We start from the raw sequence: 19599 nt of genomic DNA, 5'->3' as shown, positions 1-19599 counted from the left end.
ATAGCTATTAAATTTTTGAAATGTGGCTAGTGTGATCAAGGAACTGAATATTTAATTTTAAGTAATTCAAATTTGAGGAATGACAATTTAATTATGGAAAAAATTTTAAGTATGTTTGAAACAACTTGGACATGAAAAGTTTACTTTTCAACTGTAAATTTTGTGAGAGCTAAGTTTTTTGTGTGTGATGAAAATAGATTCCAAGTGTAAAATACACATTGGATTTTGAAGGTATTATATGGGGGAAAATGAATAAAGCATCTATAATTTTTGTATTAATTATATGTTAATAGTATTTGAAGTATATTTGGGTAAATTTAAATATATTGCTAAAATTAATTCATTCACTTTGCTTGTTTTTCCTTTTTTTCACATGGCTACCAGAAAACTTACATTTTTATCTAAGGCTTGCCTTAGATTTCATTTGGGCAGCTGTGTCCTAGAAGTTGTTATGACGTGCCTATTAAAGAGAGTAGCCCCAATTTGAAACTTACCTCACAGCCAGGTGACTTTTACCAAGTTAAATATTATCAAAGCAAGATGCAGTCTCCTTATCTACATGTGAAAAGTTGATAATGATCACACCTACCTCACACGTTTGTTGAGAGGGTTGAAGGAGATGTATGAGAAAACAAGTTAGATTATTCTACAATATACAGTTGTGCTTGTGTTATTATTATACCATTGTTGTTACCACTACAATTCCTGTCAATTTCTCATATATTTTTTAATCTGGAAGGATTTTTTTATCTATATTACATTAAGTCAATATTTTAACTTAGGGCTTTTATTTTTCAATATTTAATCTTTTCAACCAGGAACCCAGCACAACTTTTGCCCAATTACTTCTATCTTCCTTTATTGCTTCAAGGAAAGTTGTATTATTCTCCTTAATTGATTTCTCTTACCCTGCATTAAATTAATATACACCACTAATTTTATGACTTAGATCCTTTCATGGCATTTTCTAGCTGTTGAGTATCAACTCATTAAGAATGCCTGGCACTTGATGTACATTCAGCTAATCTGTTTTTAATGAGTTGTTGGATGCTTTTGCTTTGGCTTTGTTTTGTGTAGTGCTGGGGATTGAACCCAGGGCTGGCCACATGCTAGGCAAGAGCTCTACCACTGAGCTAACCCTTACCCCCTGCCCCTGTTGAATGCTTTTTTAGGCTGAGTTTTTTATCCTGCAACTCTACTTATTTTGTAGCACTAGAAAGTTTCTTTGTTCATCATTTTCTAGGTATATGTCATCATCTGCTTTAAAAAAAAAAAGGTACTTCTCCATTTTTATGCTTATTATTCTTCTTACCATTTTTCTTTCCCTGATTAATAGTATAAGCATTTTTCCCGTCATGTTAAATAAGTCTATTGTCTAGGGTATCTTTATCCTGTGGCTTTTTTTTTTTCTTTTCTTTTCTTTTTGTACTGGGGATTGAACCCAGTGGTACTTTACCACTGAGCCACATCCCCTGTCCTTTTTTTTTTGAGCAGGGTCTCACTAAATTGTTGGAACTGGACTTAAACATGGGGATCCACCTGCATCAGCCTCCTAAACCTCTGGGATTACAGGCAAATGCCACCATATCAAACTCCTATGGCTTTTTTAAAAAGAAGGCAAATGTTGCCAGACACTGTGACTCACACCTATAATCCTAGTGGGTCAGGAGGCTGAGGCAGGAGGATTATGAGTTCAAAGCCAGCCTCGGCAACTTAGCAAGACCCTAAGCAACTCAGTGATACACTGTCTCTAAATAAAACATAAAAAAGGTTGGGGATATGGCTCAGTGGTTAAGCACCCCTGGGTTTAATCCCCAGTACCAAAAAAAAAAAAAAAAAAAAAAGAGAGAGAGAGAGAAGAAGGAGAGGAGACGGAGGTAAATGTTGACTTCTGATTTTTAGTATACAGTATGATAATTAGAAAGGCCCTTTTATGCCCTTTTCCTCTCCACAAGAGACAGGGTCTCTATGTTGCCCAGTCTTGGCCTCCAATTCTTGGAGTCAAATAATCTTCCAGTCTAAGCCTCTGAGTAACTGGGACTATAGGCACACACCACTGTGCTTAACAGCTGTTTTATAGCTTTAAAGTTTTTGTTTTTAAACCAGGAAGAGCTATGGGCTTTACTCAGTAGAAATTTTCTGTTTTCTGTGACTTCCCTTGTAGTAGGTCTCTGCTGGCCCTTCTCAGTATTACCCATTTGCTTGCCAGGAAGAAATCCTCTCTCTGCTTATCTCACTGTATAGCTTACGTCACCTATTTGGACAGAGCCTCAATCTACTTCCCATCTGAGGGGCTCCTCGGTGGCTGACATGTGGAGCATAGGAGGCTTTGCACTTGTACTTGTCATGTGCATTTTGACCCCATGAAACCGTTTTTCATGTTTCCTGATTCTTGTTGAAATTCGAGATCATTATAAATGACAGAGGTGATTTTCCAATAAGTGAGGTCCTGTTACATTAGGCCCAGTTCCTGACAGTGTTTAGTAAATGGATGAGAATAAATGATAGACCTTAACTGCAGAACCCCAGGAAGCTGTTACTTCTCCACGTTTCTGTTGTTTATAATGACAGTAAACACCTCATCTCATCGTCATTTGACCTTCCTCAGAAAGAACCACTGTTTTTAGAAGGAAAAAAATCATTTGCCACAGACAAATGAAAAATAGCTTGTGACTCACTTTGTCAGTTTAAGAGAAAATACAATTTTCGAGTTACCCTGCATTTAGATATAGACACAATATATATGTTTATAAAAATTACTATAGAGAGTCCTTGCTATTTGGAATTTATATTGGAATCCTCACAGTTACATAGTTTAAAGGGAAGTAAAAGTTATCATAGATACACACACACACACACACACACACACACATATATATAAAGTTTTTTTTAAATCCCCAAAGAAACAATCCATCTGTAAAATTAGACATCATCAAATAGTCAAACTAAATAACTCCTTGTTCCTGTTCACTATTCATGTTTTTCTTCTCCTGTTCTTCTGCTCAAGCAGTATCTCCTGCTTGGAATACTTCTCTGTTCATTTATCCATTCATCTATCCATTCATTGAGTCTGCAGCATATTCAATGAGTTCCAGGATCTGGGCTGTGTAGATATACCCTAGACACCTTTCAAGATGTGGCTCAAATTCTACCTTTTCCAGGTAACAAATGCTCCCCTGATTTCTTATCCCCTGCCCTGCAAAGTGGAAACCATTCTCCACCTTCTCTGAGTGCCCACAGCACCTCACAACCTCTCTTTTAAAGCACAGTGCTAAAGCTGGATGCAGTGGTACACACCTGTAATCCCAGCAACTTGGGGGGTTTGAGGCCAGCTTTAGCAACTTAGTGAGAGTCTGTCTCATAACAAAAAGGGCTGGGAATGTGGCTTAGTGGTAGAGCATTCCTGGGTTCAATCTCCAGTACCAAACAAAAACAAAAACCCACAGGGTGAAGTTCTGCATGGTTTTGTAATTAGTGGTGTTTGTGCCTTATCCCTCTCAAGAGGAGAACTGATGTCTGCTCAGCTCTGCATCTTTCTCTGTCATTACTGGGGTTGACCCAGTTTGTGGCCACCAACTAGAATCCTCCCTTTCGCTGTTTTCACACAGTCCGTCTCTTCCAGGGCTAAAATCGCTGCAGCTGATGTGCCTCCTGGGAACCCACCACAGGCCCTCACCCCTGTGAGGCACACAGTAAAGATAGAAAAAGATGCCCTCCTCCAGGACTATGGATTTCAGATTTCTGAGACCCTGCCTCTCACAGTGGTGGCTGTCACAGCAGGTAAGGATTGACTGGAAAATGTGAAAGGAATTTGGCTTCTTGTGGGAAAGTAGCCCTGGTTCTCCTCCCATCGATCTATCCTATGACAAAAGGCATAAAAACCTACTCCAAGAAGTTAGAAAATTCTGACCTCATTCTGTCTTGGGCTTTGCACCTTTCTTTGATTCTAGGAGGAAAGGAGCCCCTAGAGCACTTGTTGCTCTGAGCCCCAGGTCCCCAAAAGCGTCTGTCCTCCCCCAGCTACCTGGCCAATCTCAGGGGCAATGAAAGTGTTTAGATAAGCTGCCCTCGTCTTTGAACCCTGCTGTGCTTCTAGCTGGCAACAGTTTCTGAGCAGACAATAATAGAAACTATTGATTTGTTTTCACTTGAGTCTTTGTGAAATATAGGCTGTGCCTGGGGTGGAGAATAGCAGGCTGGGAAAACCAAGTGTTTGTTTTCATATATGAGCTATGTAGTGATGTTAAATCTGGGACTAGTTAAAATATATTAATTTCAATTTGTATACACACATGCACAGACACACAACAGAGTCCTTCAGAGAAGAATATAACAGATTCACTAACCAGCTCTATTGCTTTGGGAAGATTTCTTTCTCAGGATAGTATCTTAACACCCCTTGAAGTTGATGGATGATATATACATTATACATGGTTTATAAAGTGGAACACTAAGTTCCATATGAACCAGTGTCCAAGAGACTCAGGCTGCCATTCAGCTGTGACTCTGTGACACATAGGGTCTGGGCACTCCTGGTCTGAGCACCAATTACTTATTTTCTGTCCAACAGGAGGCTCCGCTCATGGCAAGCTTTTCCCCGGTGATCAGATCCTCCAAATGAACAATGAGACCACTGAAGACCTCTCCTGTGAACGAGCAGTCGACATTCTAAGGTACCAGATTGTTTCCCATCATCCAGAGCTGTATAGATGATCACAGAGCAAGATGAGCAACAGGAATGGTATAGTTGATCTTGTGATTTTAGGAAGGTCCAGTCTCCTTTAAAAAGTAAGAGCAACACCGTCTTTAGAGTTCTAACTATGTCTGGTGAGGTGGCTTCTTGGTAGGGGCTGGTACTATCTGCTCTCACCTGCCTACAGAAGAACTTAGCCATCACAGGTGCTTATTTGTCAAACACCTCCTCTGCCCAAAACACTGCTAGGCATAGCGGGAGATATAGTAATGAATATCCCGTAGGTCCTACCTTCTAAGAATTGATGAACTTGTTGTACTTATGCCAGAGACTGAGCTAAAGTGATACCAAATCTGTTTGTTCTTCTTAATCCTTTTGATATCTCTTAAATGTTCCTGCAGGTTCAGTCTGGTTGGCATATAATCTCACTGATGTAACCTGCAACTGTCTCCTTGGTGTCATTTGAGTTAAATGCCTCCTTGGTGATTTGAGTAAATGCCTCACTCTCTACCTATGCCATGATCACTGAGACCAGGGCAGGCACACAGTGGGTGCTCAGCTGAAACAGGAAATATGGTTAGCACTTGGAACTGGTGACCCTGATTAAAGGAGGAATGTCAGCAACAGGAGGGAAGGGACTACCAGACATTCCCTAGGCATGTGCAGGTTCTGGCTTTTAAGTTTCCTACTCAACACTGTTTTAATGACTTTAATATACAGAGAGATGAGAAGTAGAATTAGGTGAAAGTTAACTTGTGGTTTTTGTAAATTGACTGATATGCTTTGGGACTAGAATTCATTTCTGAGGGCATATCATCTTAGCCCATACAAAGCAATAGGCAACTACAATTGCAAGGCAGAGAAGAGAAAATGAAGGATGCAGTCTCCACCCTTGGGAAGCATGGACACACACACACACACACACACAGAGAGAATTTAAGATTTTCAGAGCCAGGTGCAGTGGCACACATCTGTCACCTCAGCAGCTCAGGAACTAGAAGCAGGAGGATTGCCAGTTCAAAGCCAGCCTCAGCAACTTAGCAAGGCCCTAAAGCAACTCAGTGAGACCCTGCCTCTAAATAAAATATAAAAAATGGCTGGGAATGTGACACAGTGGTAAAGTACCTCTGGGTTTAATCCTTGGTGCCAATAAAAGATTGACAGAAAGTCTGTCAAATCATAGAAATCAGAATCCCTTCTACCAAGCCCAGTATTGTTTCAGAAATGCCAGAGACAAAGTTGAGTAGATGGATTATCAGGAAAAGATTGGATATTCTCATTTAAAAATAAAGAAATACTGGGGCTGGGGTTGTGGCTCAGTGGTAGAGCACTTGCCTAGCAAGTGTGAGGCACTGGGTTGGATCTTCAGTACCACATACAAATAAGTAAATAAAATAAAGATATTGTGTCCATCTACAACTAAAAATATTTCTAAAAAATAAAGAAATACTGGTATGGAATCATGAAGTTTGCTTTCCCAGTTATTGGGCAATTTCCAAAATATGATCACTTTCAGAAAATGCACTTTTAGGTTTTCAGTGTTACTAATATTTCTGTCAGACTAGCTCAAACTCTGATGAATCAATAAATGTATTGATAACATTTAAGCAATAAACTAGAATTTGGGATGTTTAGGTAATGATTTACCCCCTGTCTGTTCACTGAGCACAGATGCTGGGCAAGAAATCCTGTGGGGCAAGGCGGCTCCACAGCTCAGTCACTTACAGGCTGGTTGTGCACACCCCTCTGAGACTGAGGGCAGGTACTCGAGAAAAGCAGAGAAAATGGACTATAAATACTGGAGATTCCTCCAGCTTCAAAGGAAGTTGTAGTTTGACAAAGCAGAGAAGGTTCTAGAAGTGTTTAACTGAACCTTTAACGCTCCGTTGAGTTTGGCCCCCAAAGATGTAGATGTAACTAGGCAAAGTGATGAGTAGAAACAGCAGGGTGGGTAGCAGGGGACGCTAAACAGTTCAGTTTGCCTCCAGAAATGTTCTAGAAAGTGAAACCTAGATGATGGAGGGTCCTGGATGCCAACACAGCAAGTTCCAGTGTTCTACTCTTGGAGTGGGGTGAGGCATGCCACCTCAGGCTTTTGAGCAGGCCATGACACTAGGTGTGCTGTGCACATGTGGCCCGTCCATATTTTGCATGTGAAAATCCCAGGACCTCTTATCTTTTAATGTTAATTTCCAGTGTCTAAAAGCAGTTATAAAGGGGGGAAAAAACAAAGCAAAACAAAATAACACACCAGGAATGGCAATAAAACCTTTCTAATTCCTTCAAATATTTGTGAGGCCAAAATGTCCTTTCGAGAGCTTACTGAGACCTAGGTTTATTGTGATTTTTCTCAGAAGAGGCCTGTTATCACATAAAATGGAGAGGAGTCCCCAGACACTAAGAAAACTCAGGTTGAGTTATTCATTGGAGGAAATAACACACCTGCTGGCATTGGCTTAAATGTTCATATTGTAAGAAGTCAGATGAAATTATTTTGCAAATTGCTTCTCTGTATTGCAATGGCAAAGAGAAAGGATAAAATGAATCAATTCTGTGATCCCATTTACTAGTAGAAAGTGGAGGTTTGTCAAGTATCTGATTGATTTAATCACTTTTGAAATCTAAAATAAGACTAAAATGTTTAGTATCTTGATTATGTTTGTGCTCATTACTAACTTTGTGTACCCAAACATAACAAACTGGTTGGCTTTTATCTGATAAATCTTAACATCAGACATTCATTCTACTTAGTGAAATGTTTACTCTAAGTTTTCTGAAATAGCAACTTATCTGTGTCAGTGCCACATTTTCTTTAAAACTTTTTTGGACATAAGACTAGCTAGTATCAACTGGATGTGTTGTCCATCACATAAGACTAAATCAGGAACCCTAATTTGGTGACTGGGTGTAGACTACATGGTGAAGGTGTATCTAAAAATTCCCTTGAGGTAGAAGAAGCACTTGGGGCCAGCTTAGCTCCTTTTCAGGTGGCTGCTTTCCTCACTGCCCTCCTCAGTTTTGCTGAGCAAAGAAATCGATGTAGAAGAGGCTGCTTTATAGTTATGCCATCAGTTTTTTTTTTCTCACACACGTGCATGCGTACACACACATATCATACAGAATGACTGAATGTTTTTGTTTTTATTCTTTCTTTTTTTCTTTCAGGGAAGCCGAAGAGTCTCTTTCAATCACAGTTGTTCGCTGCATATCGGTAAATCTCTCTCTGTCCTGTGTATTAGTCTCAGTCTTCTTGGCCTGGAGCCCCTGGAAGAGATCTCTCATAAAATCAGCAGGAAAGTCAAAAGGCAGAAGGCAACAGCTGCTGGGCAGTGGGTGGCTTGAAGACCCCCTGCTTGTAGGTGCTTTGGAGGAACATGGTTTGGGCCTCAAGGACTTATGGCCCAGTGAAGGAGACAGACCTGTGCTTCTGCAGAGGGGACCACAGGAAGGGCACCAAACTAAGAGTCGAGAGATGGGTTTTGAGTGGTATGACCTGGGGCAAGTTATTAGTTTTTGTTTTCACTTTTTTAAATTAGTGTTTATGACAATGATTGTCTTGTCTGTCTAATGGATTGTTTTGAGGACCAAATGAACTGTTGAATGTGACAGTGTTTTACTGACTCTGAGGCTCACAAGACAAGGTGTGGCAGATCTGAGCACAGGAATGAACTGGCAATCCTGAACCACCACAGGCCAAGAGGCACTTTTTATTATTATTCAAGGGAGAGTTTATGATCAAATTATAAGGGCAACAACTACCAAGGAGGAAAGTTGATAGAAAATTCTCATTGTGAGTGACTAATACACTAATACAGATACACCCCCCCAAAAAAGGTGGAAAGGACATAGATAAATTTAATAATCTAACCTAATTGACCACACACCAGGCTACCAAGAAAATGCAATAAGTTCCCCAAATGAAAAACTGTATAGGTTCCTTTTCCTGAATATAATTTAAAATAGAAACCGATAATTGCCAAAACTTTAATTAAAAGCATCTAACCCTTTGGAATTTGCAGTTTCCTAAATAAAGATGGCGTCAAGTAGAAAAGCAAAGCTATTGTTATAGTTTAGAAAATAATTATAAATTAGAACCCTATGGGGTTTTTTTGGAAGTACTGGGGATTGAACCCAGAATTACTCTACCACTGAACTATATCCCTAGTCCTTTTTATTTTATTTATTTTTTAATCTTGAAACGGGGCCTCACTAAGTTGCCCAGGTTGGCCTCAATCTTAACAGTCCTCCTGCCTCAGTATCTCAAGCAGCTGAAATTACAGGCATGCATCCACTGCTCCCAGGCATGCACCTATTTCTTAAAACTTAAGCACAGTTGAAGCAATTCTCAGGGTAAAATTCATAGCCTTTATTGTTTTTAATTAGTTAAAAAGAAATAGACCAATTAAATAATCAGCACCAGAAGTAGGTAGATAAGACTAATAAAACTAATATGACTAAAGAAAATAATCTAAATCTAAATAATGATTTAGAAAACAGAAAAGTTGTAAAGTTATAAATTCAAGAACTAGTTCTTTAAGGGGGAAAATATAAAAATAGGAAAACCTTAGGGAAAATAAATATGTGGGCCCTTTGTGAAGAAAACTAAAATTTCCCTGAAGGGGGCAAAAGGGTTGGGGAGCTCAGTGGTAGAGCTCGTGCTCAGCATAGGTGAGGCCCTGGGGTTTTGATCCCCAGCACCACAGAAAGGCAGGAAGGGAGAAAGGATGAAAGGAAGGAAGATTATTAATGAATGTAAAAAATCAGTTCTTGAATATGAAAAGAGATCCATACCAAGCTCCTTGATGGGGAGATGAAGTATTCTCATTTTATCTTAGTGCATCAGTTATTCTTATATTAATGTATATGCTGATGCAAATTCAAAAAAACTCTCATGGAACTTTTATTTGTGTATTAACAAAATATACCAAAGTGAGACTTATCAAGAAGATATTTTTAAACAAGAACAATGAGGATGACTTTGATGTACAGATTTTAAAACTAATAAAGCCACAATCATTAAAACAGTAAGATATTGTAAAATATTGAACATATGGATGTAATCAAATAGAAAGGCCAAGAATAGATACTTGTAGCCAGGTGTGGTGGTGCATGCCTGTAATTCTAGTGACTCAGGAGGCTAAAGCAGGAAGATCACAAGTTCAAAGTCAGCTTCAGCAACTTAGCAAGGACCTAAGTAGCTTAGCCGAGACTCTGTCTCAGAATAAAACATAAAAAGGGCTGGGGATGTGGCTCATTTGTAAAGCCCCTCTTGATTAAATCCCCAGTACAAAAACAAAACAAAAAAAAAAACAGACACTTGTATGGAATTTAGGTATGTGATAAACATGACATCCCAAACCAGGAGGAGAAAAAACAATTATTCAAGAAGACATACTTGGACATTTGGAAAATATACAGTCTGGACTTACACGGTTTTACAGAATTTAAATATAAAAAACAAACCATAGAAATGTAAACAACATGGATGGATATGTATAAGGTCACAGGTTTTAGAAAGATTTCCTAAGTACCTAGGCAATAGGAACAGTACAGTGGGACAAATGGCTATTTCATTATGTGAAAATATAAAGTTCCTGTAGTCTAAACACTTCACAAGCAAAGAAATGATCTCCCCTCCTTACTCGACAAGTGTTATTTTTTGGAAATAGAGTAGGAAAATATCCACCTAATTAGGATTAAGATGTTTGCCAGGTATATGACAAACCAAGTGTTTTATGCACAATAAGTGGAGATTTTTCTATTCTAAACCTATGAAATAATGTGAAACCAATAAAGCACAGGGAAGGCTAATCAGTATAAATGGTGGTGCAGGTGTTAAGACATTCTTTTTATTTAGCTGATTATCATCTCAATGGGAAACTTCTTAATCTTAATTAGGTGGGAATTTTTTTCCTTACTCCAGTTCCAAGAAATGAGCAAAATAAAACACTTACGTCAATAGGGTGGGAAACATCATATAGCAGCATCCTTTAAAAAATGAAAAGTAGGGGGCTGGGGTTGTAGCTCAGTGCTAGAGCACTTGCCTAGCATGTATGAAGCACTGGGTTCGATTCTTAGCACCACATATAAATAAATAAATAAATAAATATCCACCAAAAACTAAAAAAAAATTTAAAAAATGAAAAGTGGAAAAGAAAGGAAAATTGCTGTATTTCTCTTCCACTCTTAGAATCCCACGGGATTTCCAGGAAAGGAGTAATATGAATCCTGTTTCTCTGGAGGTCCTAAAGGGAAAGCAGGTATCAGCCCGGTTTATGGCTGTCAGTGCCTCTGAGAAATTCCCTGAACATTGGCTGTCCCCCACCCACACTGGGCCTCTCACCAGAAATGTCCTGGAGCATTTTGCAAGCATTGCAAACAGTCATACGTGTCTTGCTTCAGCAAGGAGACTTAGATTCTTGGAATCCTCAGATGACTTGAAATCAATTAGAAATGATAAAATCCAAAGTTGGAAATTAATTACTGCTTCTCTAGGACATACAATTTTATGGAAAAATATTTTTGGTTTAATTTTAAAGATCTGTATTTGTTGATATTAATTTATACTATATTAATTATTTATAACAAAATTAATACTGATAGTGAATGTCTCCAAAAGGAAAACTTCCAAGGCAGGTACACTCATTATCCCCCTTTTATGGATGAGGACATGGGGCCTCGCACGCCCATTGTCTCATATCCAGGGTTGGGTTGTTTTCCAGGTAGTAGATTGCAGAACACACACTTGATAACATTATGCTGTTGTATGCCTTAACCCCTGCTGTTTTCATAAAATCACATTGCGTAACTCAGGGCAGGGGGTGGGTATTCGAAAAAGATGTAAAAATGTTTTCCAACTTGTCCATGTTAATGCTCTTTTAAGCATTAACTCTTACCTCAGCAAAAACACAGAGATGTTATCAGCATGTGTCTGCTGAATTCTCTCTGATGAATTAGGTCAGAGCCCTGGGAGAGCTTAAAAGTACTAGAATCAAGGGTAGCTCATATTCTTCCAGTTGTCTTTTTAAAACACCAGCTAACCCAAGTGCACTTAAGTGGGTGTTTTACAGTATGTTCTAGATGCCAAGGTACATGGTACTGATATTCAGATGTAGGAACCACTGTGGGTCTTGTGGGTTGGACATTTCCATGAAAGAGAGCTCTTTCTTTCTCAAAGCAGCCAGTTTCAGAGTTGGGTAGCTCCAAATGTAAGAGAAGCCCTTTTTCCCTGTGACTCCCACCAATTAGTCCTAGTTAAAAACAACTCTACCTGGTATGAAATAGCTCCCCACAGATCTGGAACTGTGGCCTTCTCTTCTTTAATCTAAACAACTGTTCCATCAACTCTTCTCATAGATGTGTTTTTCTGAACTCTCACTTCCATGGTAGCTTTCTGAATGGATTCCAGTTTCATGGTGATTCTCCCAAATAGTGGCACCCCCAAAGGATTACTTCCACCAGCAACCAAAAAGGACCATGGGAAATGGAGGGTGCCCTTCTGAGATGCACCAAGAATGCTAGTGAAGTCTGAGATTGGATTAACATTTTGGCAAGCCCAATCACACTGTTGGCTTGGGTGAAACTTGTGGTCAACTAAATACTGAGCTAGTTTTCAAATGGATAGCTTTCAAGCCAAGCACCCCCAATCCCATGCTTGTGCAATTAATATTTTTGATCCTCAGTGCCACACTTCACTTTAATCCCTGTCAGGTCATGTCGCTTTGGCCCGATGTTCTGGCATGCTGACATTTTATAGTCAGAGAATTGTGGGACTGAAAGGTTTATTTATACAGTTGCCAGCTGCAGTCATCTCCCTTTCTGTCAGGAAACCTCCTCTTCCAAGACTCCCCCAGCTGCTGGCCAGTTAATTTTCTTTAGCATGATCTAGCTCTGGATCTAAGTCTTTCAGAATTGTTCTCCCTAAGGTTAGAGACAACAATGGTTGCCGCCTGCAAGTTCCTCCTCTCTCTGCATCTCTCCTCTGTTCTGCCTGTTTTCTCATTCCCTTGAGTCTCTAGGGTGGGGATGGTTATACCAGTCACTTTGACTGCTCACTTTAATCTTGTTCCTTTCAGCTCTTTCTTTACCCTCTTATGTTTGTTCTTGGTGATTTCCTGGATTTTGACCCTTAGCTTCTCAAGTTTTCTGTGCAGCCTTCTTTTAGATTCCCAGTTCCTTGATCTTTCCTCTCAATTTCTGCTGCTTGAAATCTTCTGAACAAAACCTTGCAGTTCTGTGTCATTCACTATAAATTCACTTTCTCTGACATCAACTAAGGCATTGCTATACAGCATTGATAAAGATGGAGCCAAAGGGAGCCTGAGTTTCTCATTTGGAAATCAGGGTGTAGCTCAGTAGTAGAGCACTTGCCTAGCATGTGCAAAACCCTAGGTTCAATGCCCAATATGTCAAGAGTGGGTGAGGAAAGAAAGAAATCAAGACTATTTTGAGTGTAGGTCAACCAGTTTTGAATCTACCTAATGGCTCTGCCTTTGGCCTTCTCCACAGGGGGATTATAGGAGAGATTATCAAATGCTTTACAAGAATGAAGGAATACTTCCATATCCACAAGACCCTGGCTTACCAATCTGGAATCCTATCTTCAAAAGAAAAATGAACTTGGTTGACTTTGACTTATTCTTGGTAACTCCATATTAGTTGTTAGTGATTGCTGCCTAAAAGCTCTCTGATCATCTCTTGTCTTAGATTTCTCCAAGAATTAATGACAAAGTTTACCAGTATGTGTTTTTCTGAATCCTCCATATTCATTGTCTGGGAAACTTGCTATTTGAACATCTTTAGTCTCCTAATATTTCCTCCATTCTTTTCCCATGTGGAATGTCATTTGTGACCTTGTCCATGAGCTCCCTAGATTCACCTGGGAAAGAGTTTTAAACTCATTCAAAGTAGTCAGATACTCTCCTCACTAGCTTATATTGTGATTTTCTTTTTTTACTTATTTCTTCTATCCCTTTTGACCAGTAATTTCTACAGGTGAATGTCTCTTGGAACATTCCTAGTTCCCCTTCTCTTCTACTAAATGTTTGTTGTTGTTATTTTAAAGCAAATTATATATTTGAGGTGCTGAATTGTCACACCAAGATTCTAATTACCAATAAATTTATATATCTTCTTGCATTAAATTTTTAGGGTTATTTTCTTATGTTACATACTTTATGATGTTGGTATGTTGATAAATCTGAATCTGTGAGCATTATCTCCAGCAGTTTTCCTGATTGCTGTTACGTATCTCTTCCCTCAGCTACACAGAACATCACACAGAGCTCCCTATCAGGACTCTTACACATTTAACATCCTAGAGGCTGGCTTAAAGGGCCATTCAGACCAGGGCAACATAGGATGCTAGACTAAGAAATAGTGTATTGGGATTTCATCCAGGAAGATCACATCCTGTTGCTCTAAATCATATAAGATTCTTCTTGTCAAGTGCTACAGTTTATCTTAATACAGTCTAGTCCAAGGGCTTCAACATTTATATATACCAACCAATAATGATCTTTCTTCTCTAGAACAGAGTAAAGAAGGGCCAAAGGTTAAGTCACAGGGGTCAGACCTTCAGGGAATTCTACCTCTCACATTGTACAGATGGGAAGATTGAAGGCCAGAGAGGGGCAAGGACTTGGCCAAAGGCACACAGTTATTTTGTTTTGTTTTACACATGCAGACACCTCTAGTTTTCTTTCATGGGAATTTAGGTTTGAGATAGTTCTTACAACTGTCAAGTTAATAGAACTTGGGTTGGAACCCAGTCCTCCTCCTTCACAAGTCAGTTCTCTGTCTTCATCATATCATAGCCTCTTTGCTGCCATATTGAATTTTCAGCTGTTCAAACACATGAAAGCATTGTCTGTGTTGGGATCCCTAGATTTTAGGAAAAGAGATGTTGAAATGGAATGGTATCTTTTCCTATAAGTTTTAATTAAATCCATAATAGCTGTCAGAGTGTTTTTAAGAAATGAGAAGGTATACATGGCTTTTATGGAAGCACTGTTCTAAAATATGTCATGTTGATGTTTTTTAGGGAGTTCCCAAATCTTCCTTCCTGACTGAGGAGAAGAGGGCCAGGCTGAAGACCAATCCTGTGAAGGTGCATTTTGCTGAGGAAGTGCTTGTCAGTGGACACAGCCAGGTGCGTCACTAGTCAGGGGATTGCAACTACTGATGATGAAGCCAGACAATCCCAGCCACTTGGCAGGGTGAGGCAGGAAGATCACAGTTTCAAGGCCAGCCTGGGCAATTTTGCCATACTTTGTCTCAAATGAAAAGAAAAAGGCGGCTGGGGATGGTATAGTGTGCCTCCCTGAGTTTATTTCCTAGTAACACACACAGAAACTACTTTTGATGAAACTGGTGAGCACTTTCTAGCATAGACTCTCTGAAACCCTGGACTCCCATAGCACAGAGAGGACACAGAGCAGCACTTTTGCTAGAGGCTTCGTGCACCCTCAGTCAGATACCTGCAGGCCCTGAACAACGGATGCCGGTGAGAGTTCTGGGCTATGAGTGGGACTAGGAAAGAAGTCCTGGATGTAGCTCCATGTTATCCTGAGGCTTCTTTCTTCTGCCCATGTAATTTCAATAAATTCCAGTAGTTAATTTCTTATTATGAACCTTCAAGTTAATTATCCCCTCTAGAGTGATTTATTGATAACAGTTATGTACATGGTGGGGATTGCTTTTTTTTAGGAGTCCATTATCTATTAAGCCTGTATTAAGTGACCTAAACTTTTTATGTACATAATCCTAAATCACAATAATACTCTACAATCGAGGTATTTTAATAAAAGAGTAAGCAGAGGCTTAGAGAGATTAAGAGAATTAACTACTAAAATCACATAGTAAGAAAAGACAGGAACCCAGATCTATGTGACTTCATTTCTTCTGTTTTTCATTATGACATACTATCTAGTCCTTATTGAAACATAAAGACCCAGGGTTGGAGATTCAGAAGACCTATTTGTTTTTTTAGTGTGTGTGGTACTGGGGATTAAACCAGGGCCTTATGCATGTGAGGCCAGCATTCTACCAACTGAGCTATATCTGCAGCCAGAAGACCCATTTAGGAAGTGAAAATGTTGGCTAAAGTTTGATGTTTCTGATGTGGATTATTGGATAAAGGCTCATTTATTCATAATTTACATAATAATCTATAACTATTGCCATTCTGAATACAGCAGCCAATATTAGATTTTTTTTTTGGGGGGGAGCAGGTATCAGAGATTGAACCTGGGATGTTTAACCACTAAGCCATCTCCCCAGTTCTTTCAAAATATTTTATTTAGAGTCAGGGTCTTTCTAAGTTGCATAGGGCCTTGCTAAGTTGCTAAGGCTGACTTTGAACTTGCAATCCTCCTGCCTCAGCCTCCTGAGCCACTGGGATTACAGATGCATGCTGTCATGCCCAGGCAAATATTAGATTTTGAAACTTTGAAGTAAAAATTTATTCTTATCTGGTCTTCTTGCTACAGAGACCAGCAAATTGTGGGGCAGGAGTACTGGGTGGGAGGGATTCCTGGCCCTTTTAACAAAGGATCCAGGTGACCTGCTCCACATCTACAAAGCCTTTATTCTCTCTCTGTCCAGCCATTTAAAAGACCTGAGAGAAAGGTCTTTTAGACCTTTCATTAGACCTGAGTGAAAGGTGAATTTTTTCTGGAAGGAGCCGGAGGGTAGCCAAATAAATAATCAGAAAAGACCTATGATGTTGTTGGTCAACAATATTTGAGTCTCTGGGTGTCCATACTTATGAAAGTGGATTGAATCTCTTTAGCAGATTAAGTTTAGGTTTGACATGTGATTTCAAGAGCAGTGCACAGAAATGAGCAGTGGAGGTAACAGAATAGGTAGAGAATAGGGTCACCTCAAGTGTGGACCAGATTGCCAAGACAATAATTTGTTAAAAGGGCTATGACGGCTCCCCCACAACTGGCATTCACTGAGAAGACAGATAAGGACAAGGTCTGAGGCCTGAACTTACTGTCATCCTGGCTCAGAGTTTAGGTGGGGATGGGGAGCTTAGAGGAGCAGGGCTCTAGATGATGTCTCTGGGAAGACTTGCAGGTTTGGGCACCAAGGAGAGTCTTGGGGAGTATGCATCAGCCACAAGAGGCAGATACTGTGAAACACTGAGGCCTCATGGGGCGACCTGTCTATTCATCCTTTCAAATACTTAAAAAGATGATAAAACTGATTGTTAAACTTTTCCCTTTGAAAAATGATAAGGCAGCTTCAGGGACACCCAGTCACACTAGAAGAATTTTAAGTAGTAAACTAGTATCTGGCATATGTTTAACTTTGCTCACAGTTAAAGAAATGCCAAGGAAGATATAAAGTGACACTTGGTGCTTGATGTCACTAAAATGGAAACCTTGATGCTGAGAAAATAACTACAGTCTGCACTAACTGGGGCTTTATAAATTGGCTCCAACATTTTTGGGAGGAAAAAAGCACAAATTAATGACTGCTGTAAAAAGTAGCCCAGGTTCCTATTAATTTAGAATGTAAAATAATTTAAATGCAAAAATCTATTTAAAAATATATTTAAAGATATTTATAGTATTGATATTTTAAATAACTAAGAAATAGAAAAAAATGCTAACTCTTCGGGGAAGAGGCATAATTACATCAATTCTGATATTTCAATTTGATAGAATATTAGAAAGCTATTAAAAGTGTAAATATTAAGCCCACTAAAAATTGTATACAAAAATAAAACAAATGAACATATAATTAGATATATGCTGTTATTGAATCTCTCTAAAAGCAACTTACAAATACAAGTGAAAATTAGAGAATGTAGAAAAAACTAGATGATGATAAGTATGTGATATTGTGGATGTTTTTGTAAACCTGATAAGTCTGAATAATGAAGTACCAAGGAAAAAGTTTCCCCCATGGGAAATCCAAAAATTAGGATTTCTAAGCACCCAAAGCCAGAAAAGTGAGATGACAGCAGAGTGAGCAATTGGGAAACCCTTTGTCCTCATCAGGTGTGAAGTGACACTGGACTATGACCATATTTCTTTTTTGTCTCTACAAAACACTGTGGTTTTAAAAAAATGGTGTAGAGAATAGTAGGATTGTGAGTCTTGCTTAGAAGATACAAGCACTCTTATATTTAGAAGACTCAAGATTCTCATCAGAAAAGACCGCAGGAATTTTGAAAAAAGTAAAGGTGATAAACTTCTTTACCCAGGTGAGCTTTATACCTAAACCCTTTGTAGAGAAGGGCAATTCTATTCAAATCCTGGGCTCTATAATCTTACAGTGGTTCTAGAGGACACCAGCCCTAAGACCCCTTTTCACTTGTAGATGAACACTCAGAAATCACTTTTTATGAGAACTGGTCCTGGGGGAATTCTCCAAAACCCTGCTCTGCCCCACCCCAGAAATCCTGACTGGCATGGGGTCATCAAACCAAGACCAGCCCTGTGTCTTCTTTCCAAAAATCCTGCAGGAGTGGCATAGTTCCTCAAAGATCTCACAAATCTGGGGTGATTGGCTGGGGTGGGTGGAGGTGGAGTGCATCCCTCTGTCCTTTGGCAGTGGTTCATTATGGAGAATATAGCAGTAAAATGACAGGGATCTCAGGCTAAGGAAGCTGTTCACCACCCCCCATTCCATGCCAGACCCTCATTGCAGGGTTCAAGAATCTCAGAAAAGCCCAATATGCAGAGCATGTGTGCTGGTGGTCTCATTTGCCAAATTTGTCCCATAAAGGTGGCAACCAGCAGAGAAATGCCAGCTGTTGGTTATGAGACACTGCAGAGGGCTGTGCAAGGGTCACTGTTTTCCACAGTCCATCAGATCTAACAGTTTCCATGGGTGTCCATTGGCAAAGCATAACTGACCTTTGGTGAAATTCCCTAATGCCAAGAAGCAACCCCTGACATGGTGAGGTTAGAGAAGATCCTACTCTCCAAACCAGGCAGCCAAGGATTTGACACACCCAGGGGCAGGAACATTGTGTCAGAGAGACAACCCTATTCTTATGTTTTCCAGGGAAATTCTCTACTGTGTATGCCCAATGTGCTCAAGCTGTACTTGGAGAATGGACAGACCAAAGCTTTCAAGTTTGAGGCAAACACAACTGTGAAGGTAATAGGAGTAAACTTGAACCTCTTTCTTGGGATAATTGGCTGGCTCTGAGGACCTGTAGCATCTTGCCCTACATCTGCCTTGGTGTTCTCACAGTCACTGTGGTCTGAGCACTTGTGATCAGCCAGGCACTGTGTTATCTCATTTAGTTACACAACCTCAGCAAGTATACATATCACCTCTTACAAGGGAGGAAATTGGGACTCAGAGGTGAAGTGACTTGCCCAAGGTCCTCTAACACTCCTAGGCCTTCACTGGTAATCAGGCTTCTCTGCCTCTTGTCTCCAACTACTATTCAAATACAAGAGCAGCTAAAAACCCAGGCAAGATATGAGAACAGGCCCAGGCCCCTGCATACTCTGTTTTGCCTTGAAGTCAGTTCAACTTATATTTAAAAAGCACCCACTTGAGATGTTCTGGTAAAGGGTGGCATCTGTCTTCAGGAGCCTGAAGTCTAGTTGAGGGAGAGTGAACAGTCTAGATTTCCTCCAGGTATTTAGGACAAGATGAAATAAGGGCTATAAAGAGAGGGAAAAGGCAGAGTACTGTCTGTTCCATGCTGCCAGGATGCTGACCAAAGCTGGGGAAGAAGCTGCACCTGAACTGAGCAGTGAAGGGCAACTAAGATTTCAACAAGTGCAGGCAGGGACAGGCAGTTGTGGGGTGGAGCACATATCAGTCTGAGGGAGTCACGTGAACAAATGCAGAGAGCAGGAAAACAGGCCTTGCCCAGGCAATAGTGAACCATGCAGCAGGACACAGGCTGTTTGCTAAGGGGTCACTGGGGA

General features: G+C 39.8%; 1 protein-coding gene across 4 annotated transcripts in view; it reads left to right on the top strand.

Annotated features, from left to right (window-relative positions):
- The window catches only part of Frmpd1 (FERM and PDZ domain containing 1), a 171150-nt gene that overhangs the window by 133396 nt on the left and 18155 nt on the right, over positions 1 to 19599 (top strand). For 3 of the 4 annotated variants that reach the window (XM_058578052.1, XM_058578054.1, XM_058578053.1), the window contains exons 3-8: positions 3623 to 3780; positions 4571 to 4673; positions 7859 to 7904; positions 13202 to 13336; positions 14736 to 14843; positions 18716 to 18811. In XM_058578052.1, the coding sequence (XP_058434035.1) occupies positions 3623 to 3780; positions 4571 to 4673; positions 7859 to 7904; positions 13202 to 13336; positions 14736 to 14843; positions 18716 to 18811 (646 nt within the window). The remainder of the gene's footprint in view (positions 1 to 3622; positions 3781 to 4570; positions 4674 to 7858; positions 7905 to 13201; positions 13337 to 14735; positions 14844 to 18715; positions 18812 to 19599) is intronic. The other variant, XM_058578055.1, reaches the window with a different exon arrangement.

Source organism: Marmota monax, unplaced genomic scaffold, assembly GCF_021218885.2.
Source record: "Marmota monax isolate L192 unplaced genomic scaffold, Marmota_monax_Labrador192_F-V1.1 WCK01_AAM20220418_F8-fsc00069, whole genome shotgun sequence".
NCBI lineage: Eukaryota > Metazoa > Chordata > Mammalia > Rodentia > Sciuridae > Marmota > Marmota monax.
The sequence above is the reverse complement of the archived record's forward strand: the minus strand, read 5'-3'. Positions and strand labels throughout refer to the sequence as shown.